This window comes from Trichogramma pretiosum, unplaced genomic scaffold, assembly GCF_000599845.2.
Source record: "Trichogramma pretiosum strain Unisexual culture from Peru unplaced genomic scaffold, Tpre_2.0 scaffold60, whole genome shotgun sequence".
Taxonomy (NCBI): Eukaryota; Metazoa; Arthropoda; class Insecta; order Hymenoptera; family Trichogrammatidae; genus Trichogramma; species Trichogramma pretiosum.
The window spans coordinates 565,364-591,915 of record NW_019640805.1 but is presented as its reverse complement, the minus strand read 5'-3'; the positions used below and the strand labels follow the sequence as shown (position 1 = coordinate 591,915).

General features: G+C 36.7%; 1 protein-coding gene across 1 annotated transcript in view; it reads right to left on the bottom strand.

The window, feature by feature from the left end:
• LOC106653396 overlaps nt 1-26,279 on the bottom strand; it is an 84,495-nt gene extending 58,216 nt beyond the window's left edge. The window contains exons 1-6 of the mRNA XM_014372806.2: nt 25,285-26,279; nt 13,602-13,723; nt 12,546-12,675; nt 12,119-12,283; nt 11,797-12,001; nt 10,673-10,797 (exon numbers count right to left, since the gene is read on the bottom strand). Of these exons, the coding sequence (XP_014228292.1) occupies nt 10,673-10,797; nt 11,797-12,001; nt 12,119-12,283; nt 12,546-12,675; nt 13,602-13,723; nt 25,285-25,317 (780 nt within the window). The 5' untranslated portion in view covers nt 25,318-26,279. The remainder of the gene's footprint in view (nt 1-10,672; nt 10,798-11,796; nt 12,002-12,118; nt 12,284-12,545; nt 12,676-13,601; nt 13,724-25,284) is intronic.
• Between the last annotated feature and the right edge of the window lie 273 nt (nt 26,280-26,552).

Here is a 26,552-nt window from a genome sequence, read left to right as displayed (position 1 = left end):
AGTCGCACAAATAAATAATTATCCTGCCTCGATAAAAAAAATACTTTAAATTCTGCAATTACGAGTGAGAGTTCGATGCTCCGATGAAAGGATATTCGATTCATTCGCACCGAAACGCACACATTCTGCATTTTAAAAAGTCACACAGCAATATCCACTGCAGTACGTACGAGCGTGCTTACGATTGCAAAGACGGCAAGCGCCCAACATGCGCGTTTGTGTGGTGAATGTCCATCTACGTATCAAAAAGGGTTAACGAACGACAAAGCGAACCCTTTGATGCACGTAGCTTACGTAAGCGTACGCGTATAACTTTTCGTTTCTCGATTCCAATGCACGTAGCAGGCAGCGTGAAAGAGCTGTCTTTATTCATATACATACGTGCACATATACATTACAGTAGCATGCAAAAGAAAAGATAAAAAGTCGCTTGGGCATAGATCACTTTCTAAAATACTGCGAAAGCCTATGAAATAGTGATAACAGGCAGCGGCAGTACTACCTCTACAACTTATTATAGTAAAACCTTTACATTTGGTGAGAAATTGCGCAAGCAAAGAAATGCTCGCACTCGTGCGAATCACAAAACTTTCATCTTTTTGTGTTTCCACGCTCGACGACCCTACTCGTATATACATACAGATACATGGGTGAATACTGATCATATAATAGACGTAGCCTCAAACGCAGCGTCGATACATTGTGCGGGCGCGCGAAAGTTTTGACGATTTTATGATTCGCGAGCTTGCGCGCACCTTTCCTACATAAAAAAAAGGAAATCTAAAAGGCATTTGTGCGCAACTGATGAAGCATGTAAACATAAAAACAACCCCTTTTTTCTCCGGCTATCATCGTCGTATTTTACGATGGTTGATTGACTCTTTTTTTGTTACAATAAATCAGGTTTTACACCGAGAAATTATCTGGGCATATTTTTTCGCTTTGAAATTTCGCAGTACAATGACTCGTGAATTTCTACAAATATGGGTATACGTATAACGCGCAGGTTGATATCGCTTTCATGAGAAATAATTTGATCAGGGGACTGCTGCTTGTGTGTTTTACCTATGCACAAAAAAAACTGATTATATCTGGTGCAAGGAGAAAGTTTTGAAGTTTACTATCTTATTTCGATGTAACTGATTTCTTAATCGACAAGAAATTTTTGTTGGCAAGGATGAAGAAATTATCACAAGATTTTACACATCCGTATTCACTTAAAATATAATAAGGTTTACAAACTTCATTTTTTTTAGACAACATAAGCATATGCAGTGCGCTATTTCCGGCAACACTGAGTGAACAAGGTATGTTTGCCGGTCGGAAACACATAGTTTTTTCGATGGAAATATAAAAAGTTAAAAAAAATGTGCATTCAATACTTGCATAATAATTGAATCAATTTCACTAGAACAAAAATTCAACTAAAGAGTTGCATTTCTCTTTTTTGAGTAAATCATGAAAAAATTAGTATGGTTTTCTCAAGCTTAGTTACAATTTTTAAAAGCATTATTGATTTTATAATTCGATAAAAAAACAATATAATATTTACATTTTATTGATTTGATGACCATTTTCTTTGATTATTCATATAGTCATATGGTATTCAAACTTTTGCTTTGACTATTCATTTTACTTTCGTAATTAACGTTGAAAGGAAAATTGAAAAAAAAAACATGCAATAATCCTTGCAAAAGCACAATAAAAAAAGGCAATAATCCTGACAAAGGGTATGAGGATGCAACCTTGGTAAAATCTATGTGGATCTCTTGTTTTAATTTTACTTCAACTCTGGATCCTACGTACATTGCGGCAAAAGCCAAAGGATTATTTTTATTTTTCGCCACTTTTTGCAATTTCTTAAAACTTTTTTGTTCTTAAAAATTCTGCACTTTTTGCTCGTTTTTAAAGGTACTTCACTTTGAATGGTAAATTATTTTTTGCTAAGGGAAATTCTTAGAATGATAATTATCCTCCGATATAAAAAGAGTTTCATTTAAAACGTAACTCAGTATACTTTAGTATTTTATGCATATCAATAGTAATAGCTAAAAATGAATTATTATTTGCAGGAAACTTGAATAAAGAGCATACTCTTCAGAAAAAAGTAAAAAACATGTAAGTAGTTAAATAAAATATTTTGATCAATACGTCAAAAATTGAAGATTATTTTTACAAATATATTTCGTCTAAAAATGAATCAAAGAAATACTCAACTTTTTTATTCAAAACCCATTTGGTGTATCAAATGTACTAACTAATAATAATTGATTGGAGCACCATAATTGAATAAATTTTCAATTTATCAGTAAACTTTATAAACCAACCAAAGGAACATCTGTCAGTTAGTGAAAAACTTGAAATGAATTACTAAATATTATAGCAAGATTGAACAATACTTTCTTGATTTTTTATATTGCACATGCACCAATCAGAGAATTGACGCGTCATCTTTACTGCAAAATGAATTTCATCGTAAATTTCAAAGACCTATTAAAAGCTCAACTTTCTCTCTGAACAGAGAACGTTTTTATGGTGCGAAGCTTTAGCATGCATAATGTGTCGAATAAAAAACCATGCCAAGTACTTCAAGAAGACTTCTGTATGCCATCGTTAAGATTTCTCTCTAGAGTGTTATAACTCTTGTTTGTGAATATTTTATATGAGCTTGTTAACTTGTGAATGCATAGGTGTGTGTCCCAAATGCGGCTTTTCTTTAGGTCAAAGTTTAATCGTGACATATTTCATCTGAAATCAATTCGTTTGTCACATGTTTTTTTCGTTCGGAAACCTAGGTCACTGCTAGCGTTTTCAGCACTTTGCTAGAGGTAGAATTTGTCCAAGTATGGTTGAACACATACAACGGTTTTGGATTATTTTGAAATATAGTAATACTCGTTATTACTGTACTCGCCGCCCGAGAATACGCACATTTGAGCTCATTGCACCGTTATTACTGCGAGACTACGGCTAGAGAAATGAAAAAAATATCGATCAGGGAAAATCGATTTCAGGAAGATAGTCATCTTGTTTTCATTCGATAGTTATTGGTTAGCCACTCGGGTCGGTTGATCGATTCCTTGCCCCGATCTACAATATAAGTACTATTAACTGTTAAAGAACGAAATTACACTGGCGAGCTCTTCCACACCAAAGTAGATTTATTCTGTGCACAGCAGACAGCGTCAGTTCAGAAACAATTAATTAAACCGTATGCTGAGCGTTGATATCCATACGGTTCTGTATGGCTGTCATTATTTGCAATCTTGCATACGGGCACTCATGTGTGCATTTAAATGAAATAATTTTCAGAACACAAATGACCGCAATGAGAGTTATTAGTTTGGTAATGGATTTCTTCAATGTTTCAGTTGGTGCCAACTTAATCTCTCTTTCTCTCTGCAGCGCAGTAATAATATGATATTTGCGTTAAATGCGTTAACGCACATATATATCGCATTTGCGCTTGTACTACTTAAACACGTTCGCGCTCTAATATTACTTTCTTGAGAGAGTTAACATTATGTACGATTATTGATGAATATGCATGCACGTGCAGTTTGACCAGAATGATTGAAAAGTGGCAATATATGGAAACAACAATCAGGTAGAGTGTGAAATCCGCAAGTTGTTGATTGTCATGTCAACATCTTCTCTTCGTGCCAAATTCAATGGATATACAAGATACAATAATGAATGACTTGCGAACTTTTCAATGCCCATTCTTAAGAACTAAAAACCAAGATATTGAACAGCATCGATGCCGATGATTTCACCAGTATACATGAGAGATTGTCATCGCCATCGAATCAAACCTTGTCAGTAAATAAGTATTTCTAAATGAACGTCGAAGAACATATTCAAATACCTATCAAGCAGCATGAAAAAGTATTAACTTATAAAAATTCATTGTAATTTTTACGCTGGATCGATAGAGCTAGCTAATATCAACCGAATCCACCGAAATTTAATGCTCTTTTGAATACAACCACCGCCAGAGTAATTATTCAATTTTGCGATCTCATTGCACCCATATTTTTCATTGTAATTACAAAAAGAAGTCTCAATGATCGGAGAAAACGAACCTTGAGAAAGAAAAGTTAAGTGGCTCATTTGAACAGTCGTGCTAAAATTGCTTGCAAAAACAAGCCTGGTCCATATAATGAGTTGTACATCTATAGTGCATGCACCTGGTGATGACGTAGCTGCCAAAAATCAAGTACACGTCCGCAGGCACTTAACGAGAGTAGCTTTCTTTTTTTTTCTTTTACGACCCTTGGCATTTGGTGTATTTTTCAATACGCAGCAATTGTTGCCCGCGGGAATTATTAGGCTCAGCATTCATGACTACCCGTACTTCATACAATCTTTTCACGAAAGTAAGTCAACAGTTCTGTGAAATAAATCAAGCGTAAGATTATTCATTTGCTCAACAAAAAATGGAACTTCAGACAGTGATGAATACATTATTTCTCTAGACATCTAACTAGTTCTTTTTTTTTTGCCAGATTATTTTGATTTTTTATCTCTACTTTGACACTTTAACAAACACGAAGCAATTTCGTTCGAGTTTACATTTTCTAGTAACACTTTTTTGTGTAGACCAGCCTTATCTAAACAGCCCATAGAGAAATAGAAGAAGATATAATCATTATCATAGTCGTGAAGCCAAGTTTCAAAGTCTGTTCAGTAAGAGGTAGCCATTAAACGTATACGAAACACGCTAGTGTTTTTTAGCTAGTGCTCGGGGTTTAGTTGCTGAGTGTATAGTGCATTTAAACGGCTGGCTACATAATGATAATGCGACATTACAGCAAATCAGATGGTGTTTCAAGCTCTCGAGCAGCCGTAATGAAAGTTAGTCAGCATCGAACTTGTAAAGTACGACTCAAGATAGGTAGTGGCGGTGCACAAGATTGCAGCACACGTAAACACCAAGTGACCTGGATCATTTGCAGGAATCGCAAAAAACATTATAACGAGCGTCGATGCTCGTGGCAGAAAATATGCAGCGCTAGTTTTACGTATGCAGCTTGATTTGCGCTATCGTAAAAAGGCTAAGCACGCCAAGAATCATCACCCGAACACTGGAAAACAGAGAAAGTTACACGCTCGTATGGTTGGCGCGCGTACATTGCGCTAATCTACCGTGACGAATCTAAACTATCTAATCTCGTACAAAGCCCATCGAGGAAACTCAAGAGCTGGGCTCGCTCGCTGGCAGCAGCAGCCGCACGACGCTACTTTGTTCACCTCTGCGCACGCCTCGGCAGCGACGTCGATTTGCGAGTATGTGCACGGTGCAGCAGAGATCGAGCAGAGAAGATACGTATACGGACCCGCGCTGCACGGCCGCGGAGTCTCGAGTCGCTGAGAAAAACGACTCGTCGAACAACGACGATTGCCGACTGCGTGTACGCTTACTCTCCTCGTGCACACACGACCCTTATACAGCTGGATTCTTGATACCTTTGATTTTCTCGCATGTTTCGCGAATGCACTTGCTGTAGCGAGCAGGGTCGGCTGAAAGAGAAAAAAGCATTTTCGACTTTTCTTAAGAGCTGCGGCACAAATTAGTCGGCTGGATTTTACGTACAGCGTTAGATGCCGGTGAAAGTTTTTTCTTGTTTGCAGCCAGCCACACATTTGCCGAGAGTATATAAGTTATTTTTTATACGCAATTGTATCTTATACAAAATAAAATAAGAAAATGAAGTGTAATTCTACTGACACGACTTACTCGCTCGCTTTCGCCGCGCTGGACCACCGCTCGCTTAGGAACAAAGAGTTAACTCGTTGTTTGAGAAAGCAAAGAGCCTAACTATACACAATATATGCGCTCCCTACTTTTGACTCTCGTTATGAACTTACGTAAGCCAACTGCTGTCAGAACCTTTTTTTATCTTATATCTTTGTAATAAAGATTATTCGCATTGTTTCATTTTCGAGTGATATTTTCATGCACCGTTTATCTACACGTATAGAGAATGCTGTTAATTAAAGTATAATGTTACTTTTAATCTTACCTAAGAATAATGCGATTCGAACATCATTTTACTACTAAATCAATTCTGCATAATATTCAATTGTTAAAAGTTCTGCGCTAGAAACTTTTTATCGAGATAAATTTTATCTTCAGCTCTTTTGGAATAAAATACTAATTTAACTTTTTCACTTTCCCTGAATTCCTAATATCACGCTTTTCAGTAAGTGAGAATGTCTCACGTAAAGTAACTCATGATTCACTTCTAGGCAAAACGAATTGATTTACCCTTGATAAGGATACTAAAACTTGTAAGCTTTTATTTTGTGACTTGTAATCACGTTATATGGTGTGCCCGTGAACTTGTACATCTACTGATCCGTCGAAATCGTTGGAAGGATATAATTAGCTAGTCGTCGACTTCTGATTATTACACTACTTGCATTTCACGTAATACTTTTCGTACTTATGATGGTAATATCGATAAGCAAGCCACAAAAGTTGATATACACATAGAGGCGTGAAAAATTATGTACATTAATCTCGTGTCGATCAAAAATTCAGTGCTGAATTATAGCTTTGTTGTATTGCTGCTACATTGTAATAGCGTAATCGTGCTAAGCCGATCGCTGTACTTGAAACAACGACGAAATAGCGCATAATTATGAACTTTTGCGCTTAGTATTGTATACTCGAAGGGAGCAAAATTCACAACTACGCGTGCGTGCACGATCGGTTAGGATCTATGTGGCCTTGCAGCACACGACTGATATTATAATTACCATTGGTAGCTTGGATTCGAGTTCTGATCGAACGATAAACTCAGTACTTGCATTCACCGTAGAAAATTAATAGCTTTGAATTTTCAATTAAAATACATAGGAATATGTATAGGGGATAGGATTATTTATATGAGACTTTCAAAGTGCGCAATTGTTTTGATATTCTCTATTGCTGAATTGATGATTTTGCAACAGCTACTCGCTTCAGCTTGGACAAACTGCTCGACTGTAGATTCAACAACATTTTTTTATAAAATTCATTCTGAATTGACCGAATAAGTCTGCTTAAGTAACTTTTTTTTTAGTTTTACTTGGATAAATCACTTGGCCAACTTTTACAATAATTCATCAAAACAGCTTCGTCCATGATTTGTGCGTGTAAACTTCACCAATCTCATTATGAAAAGAGATACGCAAAGATAATAAAAATTGTACTAATGTCTCTTTTTTTATAAACTTGATTGATATCAGAGCAATGACTGCTTGGTCAAAGCACCTGGGGCATAGAGGGCGGTTGAGTGACGCACATTTATCACCTACATTGCTTTACCGGCGAGAAAAGACGTTAATCTCTGAGATGCGAACGGCTGCAGTTTTTGTTATGGACGGATATGTTTGAATGTATATAGCCACGGTGATGACCTAGTATCATGGTGTCCTTTCGTACGCACACAGTTGGAGGACTGTAGATACCGGTGCGACGCACCATAACCATGTATGTGCTTCCTCGCCGTTTATTCTGTTAGACTCACACTGATCGCTATACTACTGCGTAGGGTCTCAATGTTACACTTCTAGAAGACGGGTAATCGTTACGCCGCTCGTGGCCCAGATTATAAACTTTTATGTTCATACATATGACCTACACAAGTGACCGGGCGATTGGTCAGTCATAACTATGAAACCTACAAAATAAATACATCACTTCGATCACTTATTTATGTCTTCGGCCTCTATTCCTCATTCGCGTGTACTACATTTTTAGATTTAAATGCATTTATTGTTAGTCTACCACCCAATTTCAAGATGAAAAAATACGCTAACGTAGCAACCAAGATTTTCCAGCTCGAAATTTTGCTATTGTTTTACAATAGCTTATCATTCTGAAATTACGACGTTTTTTTAGCATCACTTTCGAAGATTCGCTAAACCTTACAATACTGTTACCAAACTACAAGATTTCGCGTTTCACTGTATCACGCACAATTAAGATGATAGAAAAAATTAGTTTAAAATTAATATTGCGCCAGACTTTTTCATTTGAAACAAAAAGAAATATTTTATTTGAGTAGATATCGATATTTAGTAGTTAGTTGAATGATTTTTTTGGCGAAACAACTTTCTAAAATGAAATTTTAACTATACTGACAATAAAAAGTAAGCTGCTGATGCGAGTTATGATCCAGTTTTTTTATGTTACTTTACTTTTGGACTATAACTGATTATCGAAATAGGAAATGAGAAAGTTTGTCATAATCTAAATGAACTTTTGACTGCTTTTTATGTTTACAATTTGAAAAAATGATTATACTGCACTTTATAAATGACGTATTTAACGCAATTTTGGTACGATTCTCATTCTATCGTGCATAATGTACACAAATCAAATCAATGAGCTAATTTCTACATTGAAAATTTTAAATCGTTTGCAGCACTAAAAATCCTAGTGATGGTTACTAAACGCTATAGCACAAGAGGTCTAGTACGTATTATTATTACTGACAAGTAAAGTTGATTTTTCGTATGAATAAACACTACAAGATGTAGTGGTATCCACCAAAAAATTTAGAAGCAGCTGCTATTGCTGTTAGTGCCTAGCTTTACTATAGCTCTTTAGTAGACAATACTATTTTATATTTTCAGTGTAAAGGGGTATCTAAACTGACTTATTTGCAAAAATAATGTAATTTACAGATTCATAGCATTTTATGGCTACGAATCAACTTTAATACTCTTAGTACCTTAAAAAGGAAATGATATTTTAACAATAAGTATGCAAAACGATATTTCACACTGATAAAACGCCATCTACAGGTTTTCAGAATAACAAGTTGTTAGTCACGTTAGTCAAGAAAATATATTTCCTCAAGACGATAAGATGAACTTAAAAGCCTATTCCTACACTATGTACAGATGCAAAAAGTTTTACCTTTAAATGATAAAGAAACAACCTACCTTACCTTCCTCTAAGCAGGGTAAGGATGATATCAAAGTCAATAAGATAGAAAGGAAATCTATTATACCGATTACAGCACAGATGCAACATACAGCATGCATAGTAATCTTCCGCTATTCGTAGTACACAATAATTGCGATTTCATGTATTCTGGAATTAGAATGTTTCCGGTATTCGAAAAAATTTAATTCACAAATTCGCGGTTTAATTTCTAATTTCAATATTATTTAGTCAACTTTTCTAAATCATTCTAAGTTTCGTGACAATATTGTCTGCAATTGTTGACTATGGGTTCAAAAATCGTTAAATTTTAGTCGATGTAGTTTCCCGGAATTTCCTAAATTTTCTTAGAATTTAAATTTCCAGAATTTCCCAAATTTAAATGATGACTTTACATCACTTCAACGCTATTGAGGGAAAAATCAGTGCTAAATCCTGTGAATTACGAAACATGAAAATTAAATTTTGATATTCAAATTTTTGTTTATGATGTTTCTAGTACTTTTTATTATTTAAATTAGTCCAGTATCCATCTATAATGGTGTACAAGTCCTTTACTGCATGAATCTGAACACAATTTTTGACCATTATGGATCGTAGGTATCTCGAAACCTTTTAATTCTCTTCCACTTAAATAAATCATAATTTTATGAATAGTCTAGGAAAATTGTTTGAATACTATTATACACAAAAAATGCCAAAAATAGTTTCTTTTTTCACGCTTATTGTTATTTTTTGAGACCGCCACGTATAGGTCTATGATGGCCAACATTTTCATATAGATTTATGCCCCAATGGACTTTTGAATCATAAGTCATTATAGATTAATCCTGGACTAGTTTAAATAATTGAAGGTACTAGAAACATATTTTCTGATATAAAGGCTTCTAAAAACATAATTTTCATGTTTTTTAATTTACAGAATTTTCCACTAGTTCGTCTCTTTATTAAAATAAATACGTTAAGAATTTTATCCTCCATGTGTTTTGCGTATGCAAAAAAATATACCCCCACGGATGAATTTTTTGGTTCCTAAGTTCGCGTAGGAGAAAATCAAAATCTTTGCGTACGCAACCGATGCTGAATAGGCAGACTCTTTTATTATTTATCTGCTACAATCCCTTTGAAAGAACGTAAAAAAAAACTATGTCTCACACTATAATAGAAAACCAATAACCTTATTGTCCTGAAATTTTAAGACAACAATCTGCTCACGTTACTGCATTCAATGATCTTCAATGCAAAACATTGGTTAAAAAATAACGAAATAGCATCATTTTTTTGAGAATCGAAATTTTTTCTCTCGAAAATTGTGTATAAATCTAAAAATATTGTGTAGATTTGTTCCATTCTAGTTCATTCTGAGCAGAAACATGTGAAAATTATTGTATTAAAATTTCAGAACAATGAAATTAATGGGTTTTCTTTAATGGTGTTTGCCAACTTGAAAAACATTGTTTCCAGAAAAAATTTGTAGAAGACGACACGAGACCGCTAAAAAACTGAAAAAAATAGTTTTATACAATTAAAGGCTGCTAAAGTGTGTATAAAAAGTTTCGTTCAGCTATGACTTTTTTCCATTGAAAATAAAACTTTGAAAAAAATATACAATTTTATAGTTTGGAGGTGTAAGGTAACATTAAGCAGTGACACTTGTTTAAACTAATGGCTTTTGCAACCTTCGATTGATTTGATGAGTATCTATAATTATTAAATTTATTAAAATCTTACCATGTGTTCGATCGCCTTTTCCTCGACATCAGTTCTACTCCAATTGACATGAAAATTCAAAGGTTGTAAACGATCTTCCATTTCACGTAACCATTTTCTTAAGCACTTCACCTCGTGTTCAAAATCTAAAATAAATTAGAATTCTTTAGAATCATATTATTTTATGGTAACTAATATTCATTAAAGTTCGAAATTTGACAAATTTTTTGTGAAACCACATATTTATCTCAAAATAAATTTTCAACTCTAAGATAGACTAAAACATTTTTTCTCAAAATTGTTATAAATAGGCGTTGAGCGAGAAATGATTTTCAAAAATGATGTAAAATTAAATTTTAAAGGGCTGATAGCTCAGTGCAGAGGCTGTCTAGAAGCGAATTTTAATAAACAATTGCGGTTGAGTATGTTGCCAGGCAACAAATAGTTGTTGTTAGAAGAATTTGTGAATTCTTGGTCGAGACTTCGCTTAACTCAGACATATAAATAAACTGTTCAAAAGTCAATCTTCGCATTTTCATTTCGTAGCTCCATTAATTTTTTAAGTTCCCTCCATTAAAAGCACATATAGGTTTACATGCATATTTTAGATTATGAAAACGAAGAAAATAACCATAAGCACAAATGTTCACCCAATTATGAGAAAATATGTCCCCTATATCGTGAAAACCCATTCATAAATCAATTTTTTTGTTTTTTTTTTGTTTCTATTCATAAATTTCAAAGTTTTAATTTTTACAATAGCGTTATGAATGAAAAATAATTGAAAGCTATATTTTAAATGTCACTCGATTCAACATATTTGATCTAAGCTACTTGCTTCATTGATAAATCTTGTAATCTATGGTATTTTCATTACAATTCTGATAATTGTTTGGATATTTATAAAATTATAATTTAAGTATTATAGAACAATAATCATGAAGAATCTTGTGCATACTTTGTACTTCTCTAGTGGTATCAAATGTTTTTTGCAGTTTTTTTTTCTCTTTACCCAATGAAAATTTAAAAAATTTGAAATTTAGAAATTTTTATACACGTTATTTTAAATAACGCTTAGCTCACACGGGGCTTTTAAAATTTATTTAATACGATGCATTTCATTTGCGTCAGTCCAAAATTATTACCTGCTGTAACATCTTGTTGATCTAGTTCATCAGATCTTTGCACTGGAGCCATAATTTGTTCAACAAGATTCCATTTGGCATTCAAATGATCCACTCGCCAATAAACTTCTTCTTTTAAAGAAGGAGCTCGAGCAATCAATTTTTCTGCTTGTTCATTAAATAATCTTCTTCGATATGCCTTACGTCGTAGCTCCTCTGTGTGAGCCTAGAAATAATTTTATTTTAGTCAAATTAGATTTATCTACATAAGGATTCATCGAATTAAATGATTGAAAAATCTTTTTTTTGTATGAGCTTTTGATAAAGTTAAATGAATACACACCGCACGTAGACTTTTGTCCAGAATATTTTCTTCTTTCGAATAAACCAGCTCTTGAAGAACTCGTAACCATGAGTACAGTTCTGAGAATTGGCAGCTAACTTCTTTCAACCCCCAGGACATCGTTGAAACGTCACCTTCATCCCAAGTTAATTCTCCGTTTGTTTCCTGAAGATATGAAAATTGTTAGAACAATAGTCTCGCAAGTTAGTTCAATGATTACAATTATAATCATCAACTTTTAACAGTTTCCATGCAGGAAAGGATGATAAAATACGATCATTTTTGAAATTTAAAATGAAAAATTTTTAAGATATACTGTTGAAAATATATGATCAAGATTACCTTTAAGTTCATAAAATTTTCAATATTCTTTAACCATTATCTTAGCTTAGCTAATTCAACAAATATTTATCACATAAATATTTACCTTGCAAGTATCAATAAGGTTTGTGTCCATGATGTAATCGTAATTTGTTTGTATGGCAGCCCAAAAGTCGTCTTTGCTATCTTCTGTCCCTGACCAGTATTTTGCGCATTCTTCTTGCACAGGTTCTTTTCTATAAGAATTATTTAAAATTTAAAGATATTATTTTATTAATGCATTTTATTTACTTACAGTTAACTTAAAATTCTAGACAGTTAAAAAATAGTTTAAAATAAAAAAATAATTTCATTTAATTTTCGAAATGCATTTTCCTTTCCCTTTACATATTTTACACTATGATACACCACTATCAATGCGTTTTTTTTCTTATATTTATCGCGGATAATTTATTCTTTTTTTACGTTTTCTGAAAAATAATGTTTTTGTCACGCATGTTTAAATTCTGAAAAAACCCAATTAGCTAAAGCGCCCACATAGTAGGGTCCTCTTTGTAACATCAATGCTTACAAATGCAACATCAGATTAAGTGGTTAGACCCATAGGTCACCTTGCACAAACACCGATGGGTTTTTTTTTCATTTTACGTTTTTTTTTTTGTCATTCAATCATAAACGTACTTCAAAGTGACTTATGGTTCGATCACCTCCGCGAAGACTGCAACCATAGCCATTGATGTTTCGAAAAATTAAACAGCACCTGGGTATTGTAGCTCATTTGATATGCTCTGAATATAACGACAGGTAAAAACATTTTTCCAAAATATACAACGCCAGACAACTTTAAGCAAGAAAAACTATAACTCTTAAAGTATAGGAAAAAAGGCTCAAGAAAACAAATTATCCTTATAAATAATTTTTGCAAAAGCACTGCATCTGCCTTCTAGGGCCCTTCTAGAGATATTCCGCGCATAGCTCAGTGAAAAATCGAAAATTTAATATTTCAAAAAACGCAGTGAAAAAGGAAAAAACTCTATCCAAAAAATAGAATAAAATATTTTTCGATTTTAAACCTCGCTTTAGCCTTCAAATAATTTGAAAATATTAAAACGGTAAATATTATCTTTAATTTACCTTAAAAAAGTAAGAATTTTAAACAAACCTTTTTTTGTTGAGGCTGTTGAAAGGTTTTTCCATTTTGCTTTTCGCATGCTCTGCTCTCTCTAGATGTTTGCTAGAGGGTTGCAGCGAAGACAACGAAAAACTCATTTTCATTTTCGTCACCTAAAAAAAAACAAACATACCATTAGTATCTGTTATATAATTTTAATGGGCAATCTTATTCTGAGCTAAATCTTAAAAACGGTTATCACGGCTTCGTAGATCACGAAGCAACAACGGAAGAAAATTGAAACTGCGTTTTACCGATTATCTCAGCCATTACATCGCTTGATTCTCACGCGATTACCAAGGCGTCAGAAGAAGGAAGTGCACGTAGTGCCGCTTTTCGCCTCTATTCATTGATAATGCTCAAATCATTATGAGTAAAGCCACACGCGTGCATAATAAACTCATTTTTCATATTGTGCATTTATGAGTATAAAAGGCAATCCTCAAATAACATGTTCGATCGAACTCGTAAACAGCGATTGACATGTTGAATTTGAAAAAGTTTTACGACACCTAGTAAAATATTATTTAACTTTATTTTATCGTGGACTTCATGTCTATTTATTTTACGCATCTTATACAAATACAAATTTTTCTTAACGTAATCTCATGATTTTTTGCAAGTTTAAACTAATGGAACTGATCAATATGTAATTATTTTCATTTCAGCTATGAAATTTGCGAAAAAAAATTTAATTTTTTTTGTAATCTTCATTTTCTCAGTTATTTATTTTTGTTGTTTTACAACAACTATCATAAAGACAAATAATAATAAATAATGGGGATTTTGTGGTTTGGAGCTTAGATAGTTGATTGCATCTCGATTGTAGTCATAAACGAAACGAGTATACAAACACTAAACTCAAACATTTTATTTTGATTTCGCAAAAATGTTTATTTTCAATATCTCCAAACAGGATGAAGCTAACAAAAGTGAATGTCATTGAAAAAATGATACAAATAGCTTTCTTCCATTTGCAATAAAAACAAACTTGTGAAATCGTCAAACACGGGTGAGTGCATTTCCGTGCCATGCGCACTGCTGGCAAGGTGCGCGTAAGCTCCATGCACACATATTAGAGCTCGATGTCGAGAAATAAAAAGAAGCGGAAAAAGAGCGCCAAGAAAAACATACGAAGCACAAGTAAAAGTAAGAGAAATGTGTCGTTGAGAACGACGAATGACTCATTGACGACGATGCAGCCATCTAATTACATCCACGCGAGTTCTTATAACGGGGACAATGGTCGGAGAGACCCCCTTGAGTGTATACGTTATCGCGCGTACAAGCTCCGAGCTCCGATGACGACGTAACGCTAACTAAGCAAATGTTATATATACCAGCCGTAGTTTTGTGGGCTATTCTTTTGTGTGTTATCTTCCAGCGTAGTAAGATGCGTGCATTTGAATGCGTATAACGTGAGACTTAGGGTTATACTTGCTTATGCACCTTGAATTCAAAGTCTAAAATTTCTGCGACACGTCCTTTTGTCTCAGGTTGAAAGTTGAGTAATAGTTATGTACTCTTGTTTTGAGCGTTTCCTAGCAGGTCTTTTGTATTTTTACTGCGACTTGATAATTATTTCAAGCGGAGAGCGTACTTGAAGACTCGAGGCATGTAGCGATTTTCAAGCACGTTTCATTACATCAATCGTCAGATAATAAATATTTATGTAATTTAGAATGGGAAGGTGTGAGCGGGAACGCTTGTGCGCAAAGTGAAATTCAAATTAACGACGGATGTACACTAGACATGCATCGAAATACATTGAATGAAAACCATTTAAATATATAAGACCAATTATTTACTAGAAATCTTGAGAGTAATGTTTCTACAGTACGTATGCAAGCAGATATAATGTATGCACTCACGCGAGCCTCATTTCGATCGAATCAATTACTGTTGCTTAATAATTATAATTCTATGCAGTACAGTATTAGTCGCATAAGTCGCGAAATACATCATCACAAAGCCAATTTTTCTTCGAGTACAATTGAATTCAGCGATAAGTTGCATGACAAGTGACAAGATCTCAGCAATTGATTTCACATGGAGTCGATCCGTCGATGGAAAAAGAATCGTCGGCGCTGCAGCTTGAGAAAGCGACATCTCGAGAAAATAATGATTTATAGCTATATTATTTGCAATGACATCCATAATCTACGAGCCAACGAAGAGTGCAAACTATTTCGCGTTTTCGAGAAAAGAATTACGGGAGCAAAAAGTGGGAAGAGAGACTGCTTAAGTACACACGAATGTGCGTACCGCGTATGTGTGCAGTCAATGTATGTTTGTGGCGAGAATTCACACCCATGTCCGTTGAAAGCGAGGAAAACGGAAAAACGAGAGCAGCGAGCGTGTTCACTTGCGAGAAAATCATAACCACAGAAAGAAGAGATGCCCTGTTCGGTATCACTCGATACCTCCCGACCTTCTGCACCTGATGTACACTACGAATGAGTTCATGATAGCATTATTTGCATAAGACGTGTGTTTACGAAGAAAGGTTCAATACGCAACAGAATAAAAGTATATGGTTTGTAAGCCACCCAACTATGCTAAGACAAACAAATTTTTAAAGGAAATAAGATTGTCAAATCAAGTCATAGGTCGGTATTGATAATTGCTCAGTAAAGAAAAAGGTATCAAATACAAATTCGAGGACGAACTATAGTCAATATCGATTGGTACATTGTGGATGTATCAAATTATCGGTTTTAAGCTAAGGTTTTACTGCCTTTTGGCACGCACGACATGCCACTCGAACTATTCAAAACACGCACATCCAAGTGACAGGCGAAAAGATAATATGAAAGATTGAAAAAAGGAAACTTGTAAATATGAGCGTGAACGGTGGACGCGAAAATAACGTTAAATAAAAGACAATTACCGATGTATTAGTTAGCTCAGCCAGCAAGAGAACCTAGAGCGTAACGCGTTCGACACGCGCGCCTGCAACTGTACATAATTCTTCTAACTCAAGCGCCTCGAGATTTATCCATATATAACGTATGCAAGTCTAGGCGCAATTTAGACATGATGACGGTCGGGACGTCGAGGCATATAATATTGAACAACGAAAGAACCTATTAACAGATTGAACGGTTCGCTCGACTTTTGCGCGTATGAATTCCCAATTACTGCCCGGGGGTTGGAGAAAAGTTATAATACGCAGCCTGCACGATTCGAGGCTCGCCAAACGGCTAGATTGTGTCCTACGAGTATACGTACGTGTGTCTGCGTTGTCATAACTACAATCGACTTAGTGCCCGAACAAACAAGAGAGGAGAACAAGACTTCCCCGCGCGATGCGATGAGCCGCACGTATTTTAAGGATCATCCAGTGCGTGCGAGGACGTTTATCGGGAAAATCGCTTCTTCCAAGAACGTATGTGTATCGCAGCGATCCGTACGTGTATTTTGGAAGTTGTAAGAGATGAAATGAGAATTGATAAATCGATGATCGCAAAAGAGAAACGTGCACGCAACGACCAGTTGTGCGCGCTTTTTAATATTATTTATCCGTGCCTGCAGTCTCGACCGTGTCTCTTCATTAATGCTGCATTCATACTTAGTAATAACTCGTATTATTTATAGACTGCGTTTTTATTGCGCAAGCCTTGACAAGTTTTTTGTTTTCCTTTTTTGCCTTGCAACCACAGTAAGATGAACGAATGTTGCTAAAAAAACTCGGATGTAATATTCAGGGCTGATTTCGAAAATCATTTGTAAGGTGGGCTTCAAAAATGATTTGTTATCCCAGCTGTATTCGCGATTCGCATTCGCAGCTTTCGTTAGATGGTCATATTCTTTACGAAGCAAGCGAAAGAAAGTACGTGTATTCGACATTACATTCGCATGTATATATCGATATATAAGTACGTTTGCGATTAATTGCCATGTTTTTCTGCTCGGTGCACGCGCATTGCATCGGACATCGAAAATTTCTCGGTTTCATTAATACACTTACCGGGTAAATGCCAGTTACAAGCAGGCTCGATGTCGAATTTCACATGCGAATGATCGATGAATAAGCATTTTTTTTTTGCGATATAAAAAAACGATGTGTCACCGATCTGTATGTGAATAAATGTGTACTTGAGTTCGTTTCTGTAAATACCGCTTTTAAAATATTAATAAATGCAAACCATAACTAACGTAGCCAGCGCAGGAAATAGTTCACTAGTATTTCATTCGTATCGATGATATGTCGTACGATTGTACGCCGATAACATCGATTCCATAGAAAAATAGTCGGTTCTCGATCAAGGCTAACCGCTCTTTTAAAATGCTAATTAATTGCTTTAACTACACACGGCTTATTATACTAGTAGCACCTCCTTTGATGAGAATCGCAAAGAAATTTTACGTTATTTCTGTATGAATCTAACAAACGGTAAAATAAATTATATTCAATGTATATGGCTACGGTGCAGCCCATTGATTACCGGCTACCTTAAATGACCCATGGTGAATTGACAGAATTCATTCAATTGACTTTTATAACGAGCATTATTATGGCTATTGCAACATTGAAATGAGCGTATGTGCGTATGTAGCATTGCCACTACTATTGCCATAAATGATAAGATTTGTATGCATTTTGGGTCAACGACTTGTCTTTACAGTTAAGCTCAATTAAACGAATGAAGGGAAATAAACTTATTATAGAAGTTTGAAGAGAAAAGAGCGTTCACGAGAGCTGAGAATTATAGTGCTTGTGTCGTTGCAGCAGCAGCGGTGTCTAGAGTCAAATCCGCGTAACTCGTACCCGTTTGAATAATGTATTGAAAGGTAATAACAATGCAATGTACCTTCGTGATTTGCAATTCAATACGTCATTTTTCATTACAAGGACCAATTGTAACACACGTGAATTTTTAATGTTGTTTCAACTGTGTTATCAAAAAAATATTTATAAGTGGGAAACAAAAGCTGAATACTTGAGAATGAGTTTTCATAAATTCAATGGTCAGCATGAAGTTTGAGAGGATTCTTTGAAAAATGTGCAACGTATGCACATTTTATGAATTTACTGCAATTCCATGCGAGCTGATGAATGCGACAGTTGAACGTCGTAACGGCGCAAGAATCTATAAGCTCCGAGCACGTTTGCGATTACCTGCGTGCTTACGCGTGAGCGATAAGTAAAAAAAGCGAAAAAAAAATGTCGATATTGATATAGCGAGAATCTTGAATGCAGAGCTCTTGGCTAGTTGTATCGTCGCAATTCGCACATTCTCGGTCTTGCTGTGCGAGAGTAACCTTGAGCACCTGCGAGTTTACGGGTACACATGAATACTGATGTAGATATATTTGTAAGCAAAAGATAGGTGCGGAATCTGAAAGTATAAAAAAAACAGCGCGGCCACTTGAGAGCCGAAAGCTGACTCGTGATATACGTCGTACAATTTAAACGTAACATTCGTCTCGCAATTCATTGTGATCACGGTATATCAGCGGGAGGGACAGAGGGAATCAAGATTTAGACAATCGTGCTCTCTCGCTTTTTTTTCTCTTCGAACGTATCTGCTTTTCAACAAATGCCCAATCCTGATTGTCCTCGTGCTCGTACGTGTTCGCATTTATGTGTACGCGCGTACGTTTTCAAATTACTAATCCGAAAGCCGAAGACAAACTCGTTTCTCTTCTTGGCTTTTCTCGCATTATGACTAGTTCCTTCACGCGTTCGTGTATTTTCTTTTTTTGCCATGGATGGGTATATGAGAGATGACGACTTCCTTCTTTAACGGCGCATGTATTCGCGCGTAACAGTGAAAGAAGCGAGCTCGCGCTCTCGGGCTCGCACCCAGGAGGGCTGCGATTCTTATGCAGCTGCAGCAGCAGTAGTAGCAGCAGATAGCAGCGGCCAGCTGGTATTTTGCGCTCAACGACGACGACGGCGACAAAAACCGCGCGCAAAAAAGGGGCCACGCGCAATAACGGAAAAGTTAGAGAGTGAAAAATAAAAATATACTTCGCAACGAGGGAAAATCTCATTGTCGTGTTTGTATAGCTTCCGAGAGATGCGCCTACGGCCATGCAATATGCTAATGCATTTACAGTGTATACTGCTCAACCGAAGCTACCAGTGGAATGCAGGGCTTCACCATTTGCAGTATTGCACTAATATGCAATGCTAGCCGAACCAGATTATTCTCGTGTACGCAGCGAAATACACAACAATTTATGTGATCTGCGAACAAGTACTGCTGCAGTCCTCATTTCATCTCTGGCTCTCTGGTTCACTCTGTTTCTGTCGTTGGACAGCGCACTCGGTGTACTTTCTACCTCATATGTATGCGACCTATACGTTTACGGGGCTGTGTGCGGTTGTGTGAGTATACCACCGAGACGTGAAACTGGAAATGGCAATCGAGTGCATTAATGAGCGCGTCTCAATCGAAATTCATTTTGGTCATGGCGATGCATTATAACCAAAAAGGAACCACAGACCGTTTATTCGCGCAGCTATTACGTGTTCTTTCTTCCGGTCATTCCGGATGTGCAATACGCACCGTCCTATACTACTATACGCTTAACCTTTTCAAGTAGGTGCGACTTAATTGTTAGGCTTCTATTATCCCATCGCTTTTATCCAGATAAAAGTCATTGACATAATCATAAAATCGGTCAAACAAAGTATTTTTCAACGTTATAGGCAATTTTTCATATTTATCTTCCCCGTTACGCAAACTTCCCTACCTTTAAGTATTTCTAACATGATTTGCATTTAAATATAAGTTTTTTTTAGTGAAAAATTATTTGCGGTAAATATCATTTAGTAGAATATCATAAATAAGTAAAAAAATATGCAACTCTCTACAATTAAATTACCTGAAAATTATGATTAAAGAACTGGTAAAAAATAATTTTAATTTTTATCAACACTTTAGGGTAAAACCCGACGATTCAAAATATATCAAAAAAGATTATTTTCTTATGTATAATATTATACATGTAAAAAAATATATAAAGTAATTTCCGAGGTTGAACTTGATAGAAAATGCACCCTTGCATAGAAAGTGATAAGGAGGGTGCATAAGCAATGTTGTCATGTGTATTCAGAAAATATATCAAATATTCTACTCTTAATATTTATCAAGATAATAGTTCAAAGTAGCATTCTTTTCGTTTCAATTTAATAATATGGAATGATAATTAAGTTATTCACATTTTTCCGCTTCAGCGATGGATATATTAATTTTTAAAATTTCAAATATTTCGTAGAAATAAAAATATCGTCATGAAATGATCTTCAATATATTTGACATGTTATAGCAATTCGCGCATTATCGGTGTTCACTTTTTAAAAAAATAAACAATGTTTTGTACATTTTTATCATTAATCATATTCATTTTCTTGAGAGATGTAATGCTAATGAGCCGTATTTTTAGCTACTTCCGACGTTTTATTGTTTTTATGGCACTTGATAGAACTCCACTTATATCATGTTTAGTGGTGTATCAATCTTGTCTGAAACGTGTTAATAGCTATGATTGATTATAATTGCATGATACCAATACGTTTTAATTTCTAAATATACCTTCTCAGACATCCCAAACGATGCTAGTTTGATTTTATGTTAAGACGGAGATTTCTAATAGAATGAATCAAAGTCAAAGTTTATGAATTTACCGAAAATGGGTTTGTATTGTCATATGAAAAAAGCATAGCAATGAGAAAACGTCGTGTTCCTGAGGCCAAGAATAATTTCTGGCCGTCAATCAATTTCTCATTTCATAGCTGCAACTGCAGGAGTACTTTGAGCGAGCGCGTGGTGGCGGCGTCGTTCAACCTACATCAGGCGCTCGATTTCCCTTCATAAAATTCAAAGAGCAAGCAATGTCGCCACTGAAACTCAAGCGTCGTCACGTAGAAATCTTGGTGGTTGTCTTATGCCGCCGCATAATGACAATTTCTCGCACATGGACTCGTAATATTGCTTTATATGGCGACGAAGGAGGTAGGCGCAGGGGTCCTCGCGTAATAAAGGCACCGCAAACATTTCACGATAATTTGCCGCAATTCTCCGCTATAAAAATTTTCGCCAAAACATTCGAGCCGTTGTGTCTCTATCTGATTTTCCTCTTTTGCCTTTTCTCGCGTTGGCTGGCTAATAACCGCGCTTTATTCTGCGCGAGCGATAAACTCTCGAGTGTGTTTTTCGAGGCGAAAATGTCTCTGCGGTCGACTTCGCATACTCTTGAAAGTGCTGCTCTTGCAAACTCTCCCTTCATCTAAATATAAATCCGCGCGGCGACAGCACTCGGCGACTCTGACGGCCATGTCCGCGCAGCTAAGTAGTAAGAAATCTATGTTTATCCATAGCAAGGGTTAGATATAGCATATAGCGAGGAGCTCTGCACCGTGCGCGTGCCGCGCTTGTCTTAGGCGACGTAACGCCTATGTAAGCCGCATTCCATGCTTAAAATTCAAAGTACTGGTCAGCGCGACTAGAGAACGCTATTTTACTCATTTAAGAAATATAGCTTTGAGTCAACTTTGGAGTATTTTTTACTTTTATTGAATAACTTGCGTTAAATCTGGGCGTTGAACTCAATTAACATTAAAGTGCATTCCTGCCAACGCACATAGATGTGCATTTTTAACCATCTATAAATAACTGATAGATATGACAATTCTTTACTTTTCAATAGATCATTAACACCACATGCATTGTACAACCGAATATTTATTGGCTCGATTAAGCTACGCGGTGAATTTAGACAATTTTTTAAGGCGTAGTTAATTGCAGGGCATGTTGCAGACTAATTTATTAACTATAGATAGTATTATGAACGCCAATATAATATAAAGACATCAATGTGTTTCTAATATATTTTGTCAAATATATAAAGTACGCGTTTTTATCTCAGTATATCTTCTAAAATTAAAATGAAATATATAACTGAGAAAGTATAACCTTCGCGCACTAACTGTAATCAATAAATTTGTTATCCAGCAAATTTTACTTGCTATTAACTATTTTTACGCACCTTTCAGCAATACTATTGTGAGTTTCGATACCGATAGTAAGATATGTTCGATAGCAATCAAATTTATCGTATACTTAATAATGGACATACAGTGAAATCCAATACTACTCGATCGCGTGATGTACGCAAGGCTCTCGATTTTCCTGAAACTCATTTTTCACCCTATTCTTCGTGACTAAGAGGGCACACCTAGAATAAATTTTGTCCAATGAATAACCGTGCGTATACGAGTTACACTCAACTAAAATGTGTATATAAGCTCTAATCATAACTTTTACTCTTTATTTCTCGATTCAAATAGACTTACAGAAGACAGCTAATTAAATTTTCTGCAGAATGTTCCTTAGAACACATTTTGCTGAGGTAAAATATCTTTCCTCTTGAATTGAATTGGAAGTTATTTATTAGGCTGCATAGCTTTAAATTACTTTTAGTGACATTTATGGGGCGAGAATCTTATTGCAACGTAGGTGATACATTGACAATTATTCATTTGTTGTTAAGGTCGAAACGTATTAACATGTTGTCTTGGGAAGTAGTTAAAATGATGATGAAAATTTTAGAAGAAAATTTAGCTATTAAAGTAAAAGATGATAAAAATTATTGTTTGCGTTGTTTGCTGGATAAAACTACAAAAACTAGATTCTTTTATAAAAGAACGCTATCAAATAAAAAAACCATTCAAAGGACCGTTTTTGTTACGAACTAGAATATTGGAAGATGATTATGAAAACTGGAACTCGTATCCGTAACCAAACTTGTATTCTATGAATGAATATAAATATAGAGATCATATCTTAGTCGAAATAACAATGCAGAGAACGATATTTCTCTCTTTTACTCATATCTCTGCTTACAATATATACGAGTCAGCTGGTATATGCCTACAAAATGAGTTATTGGCTCCTCCGCCTATCACTTCTTTCGACAATACATCAATGGGGTATACCAAAAAATTGTAATGCCTTTTGTGTTCACACACTTGGATCTCGCTCCTTATTTATAGACTACAAAATAGAAGCTCCTTTTGCTGAAGTTTCATGGTTTGCGCGACAATTGACAAATATCTGTGTAGAAATTAGTCGGTGCTACGTTCATCGTATACCGAGTGCTGACAGGATTCGTATCGTACCGCTGTAGTGTTAGCATGAGTAGCAGTAGACTGAAGAAAATTCAATTACGATTCACTGCGGAGGAGAGCGGAAAATATAATTTCTCTCACGAAAGTCTCAATTTCCATTGCCGCAAGAGACTATTCGCACAAGGAGTTCGTATTCATTATGATGAAAAATGCAGTTTGCAAGCGAAAACACTCAAGGCGAAGAAAAATGGATATTTGGATCGCGAAGTGAGAAGCTGAGAAAAACTGACCTCCTGTAGCGATACAAAACTAGTTGCGGAGAGGTTAATTCAGTAGTTCCGTGAAACTTAATCTTATAAGGCTTATTGGCTAATTATAGTATTAAGACATTTCGATCAATTTTATCCTAGACTACTGCTGCAAGAATAATTTTAGACGAGAACGGCACGTGTGACTCAGACTTTGGTATTTGGAATCAAACCGCATTTGCTACGAAGTCGGAGGAATTAGTGTCGCAGTTCTTGTTGCCTCCTATAGAGCTTTCGGAATCTTATTTTGACGATCATTTAAAAACAGAAACTGCACGGTATAAGCCTGAAAAATATTTATAAAAAGGAGACAAGGAATCAGCAAAAGCAAACGCTTCAGTTGTCTGTTGCCAAAGCGCGAGTTGCTTGAATATGAAAAAGTAAAAAGTAGCGGAAACCGCAGAGAAGCGCATCTTTCCTAGAATGCGACTTACTCGGGTCCGAGAAAATTTTGAGCTGACACATAACGCGAACTGCTCGCAAACTGCGTAGGTATATATTAAGAAAGAGAGAGAAAGACCGAGACTGGCAGTGAGTGCTATGTGCTTATACTTCATTGCACACACGTACTCGTCGCTGATACCGTGTTCATATACAAATCATGGTGTGCCGCCGAGGCTGCAACAGCTAGAATTAAAATCTATATGCTCGAGTGTTGGTGGACGGTGGCGCAGCACTGGAGGTGCTTCCTCCTCGCCTTCTTCGCCTGTAACGTTAATAACATGCGAATACGTGCGCTACGCAAACAAGCCTACAGTACGAACGCGGGAGACTCTCACCTGTACGTGTACACATAATATACACATGTGCCTGTGATATATACACATATCACACGCACATATATATACACTCATACGTATCCCATAAATGCATAAAAATACTGCCTATAAAAAAACTAGTCAAGACAAACGGGCGTAGGGCATTACTCAGCAACCGAACGACTTGTTGTGTTACACTTTTCTTTGTTCGTTCCTGTTTGCCGCCGATAACATTTCTGTTTTGACTCGTAAAGGAGCTGTGTATCGGTAGCGAGGCTATAACCAAGCTCTGTTCGACGCGCGATTATTTCCGAGCTGCTCCGGTGCAGCATTGGGTCCGATTGCACGCGCAGTGCAGTCGCCGGCAGCTCAGGCGCATACACTCTCTTTGCTGTCACATCCTTCCAATCTGCTTTAGCTGCAGATTGGGTAGCATGAACAACTCGGAACGATCCGAGAAACGAGTTTGCGAAAATTTCTCAACTAAAAGGCAAACAAATTTTATTATGCTGCATTGCAACACTTACTTTTGAACTCGATGAATTTGATCCTTGCTCCATTTTTTCGATGTTTTTATTTTCGATTCTTTCAAATCGTCCCTGCCTCTACTTCTGTCACTCCTCCGCCGTTGCTCGCGCCAGATCACAAGTCCGGTTGACAATCGCTCGGACCCATGATCACTCCCGGGCCTTCCGCATGCGGATCCTGCAGTACCCTCAAGCAGTTACTGCAGCTCCGATATAACCTGCCATGACGACCAAGATTACGACTGCAAGACAGGCTCGTCGTGCGGCAGGAACATCGGTTTCTGCGAAAGCAGCCACTGGGTGGGCTGCTGCACTCGGGGCTGCGCCGATACACCGATAAAGCGCACAGGCACCGCGCGCACGCACACACACACGCACATTAACGATTCACTCTGCACAGTACATCGAAGCGAACAGTACACCGAGCAGTACACCCGATTCGGTGCAGCGCGAAATGCAGCGAAGACCAGCCAGAGAGATTGCAGGTGAGGTAGGTTTGTTAGCGGGAACGCACACTGTGATGCACTGACAACACGACGGACACTGTATTATACGCAGTGACAGTATATGGAACGAACACGCGTGTGTATGTATTTGCCTGTGAGTGTGTGTGGGTATGCACGTTCGAGATTGTAGATTTGTTTGATGCACAACGAACGAGCGAGTCTGGCGCGCGCACACAGTTTTCGGTCAGGAAAATCGGCCTACTGCGGGTTCAACTCGCTGCGCAAAGACTCACGACTACAACGACTCACTCCAGAGTCTCTCACGGCTGCTCCGCCTTCGAGAGATCGCTGAACTTTATTCGATTCCGCTGTGCGCGGCGCTTCGTATGCCTCGGAAGCAGCAAGCGAGTTCGGGCGCAGAATGTTGCGCGGCGCGCACCACTGACTCAACTATACACTCATGCTATAGACTCGGCGATACACCACGCCGACTGCAGAGTATACTGCCCGCGAGAGAGCTGCAATACGCACGGACGTATATACACCGCTGAAGATGTGCAGTCTTGGCACTGCGGACTATAGGCTGTATAATTCGCGTATACACGGCGATTCGCCGATCGCTCCGTCTCGTTCGCTCTCTCGCGAGCGCTGCCGATGTCTATACTCGCACGCACGAGACTATGTACACGCTTACGCTTACCGAGTTGGCTGCGTGTTGTTGCATATGTATATATGTGTGTGTGTGTGAATACATGCAGAGCCGCAATTCGCACGCAAGAGCGAGAGTCGACATTGCTGCTTTCGACGATTGGCTCGAGAGAG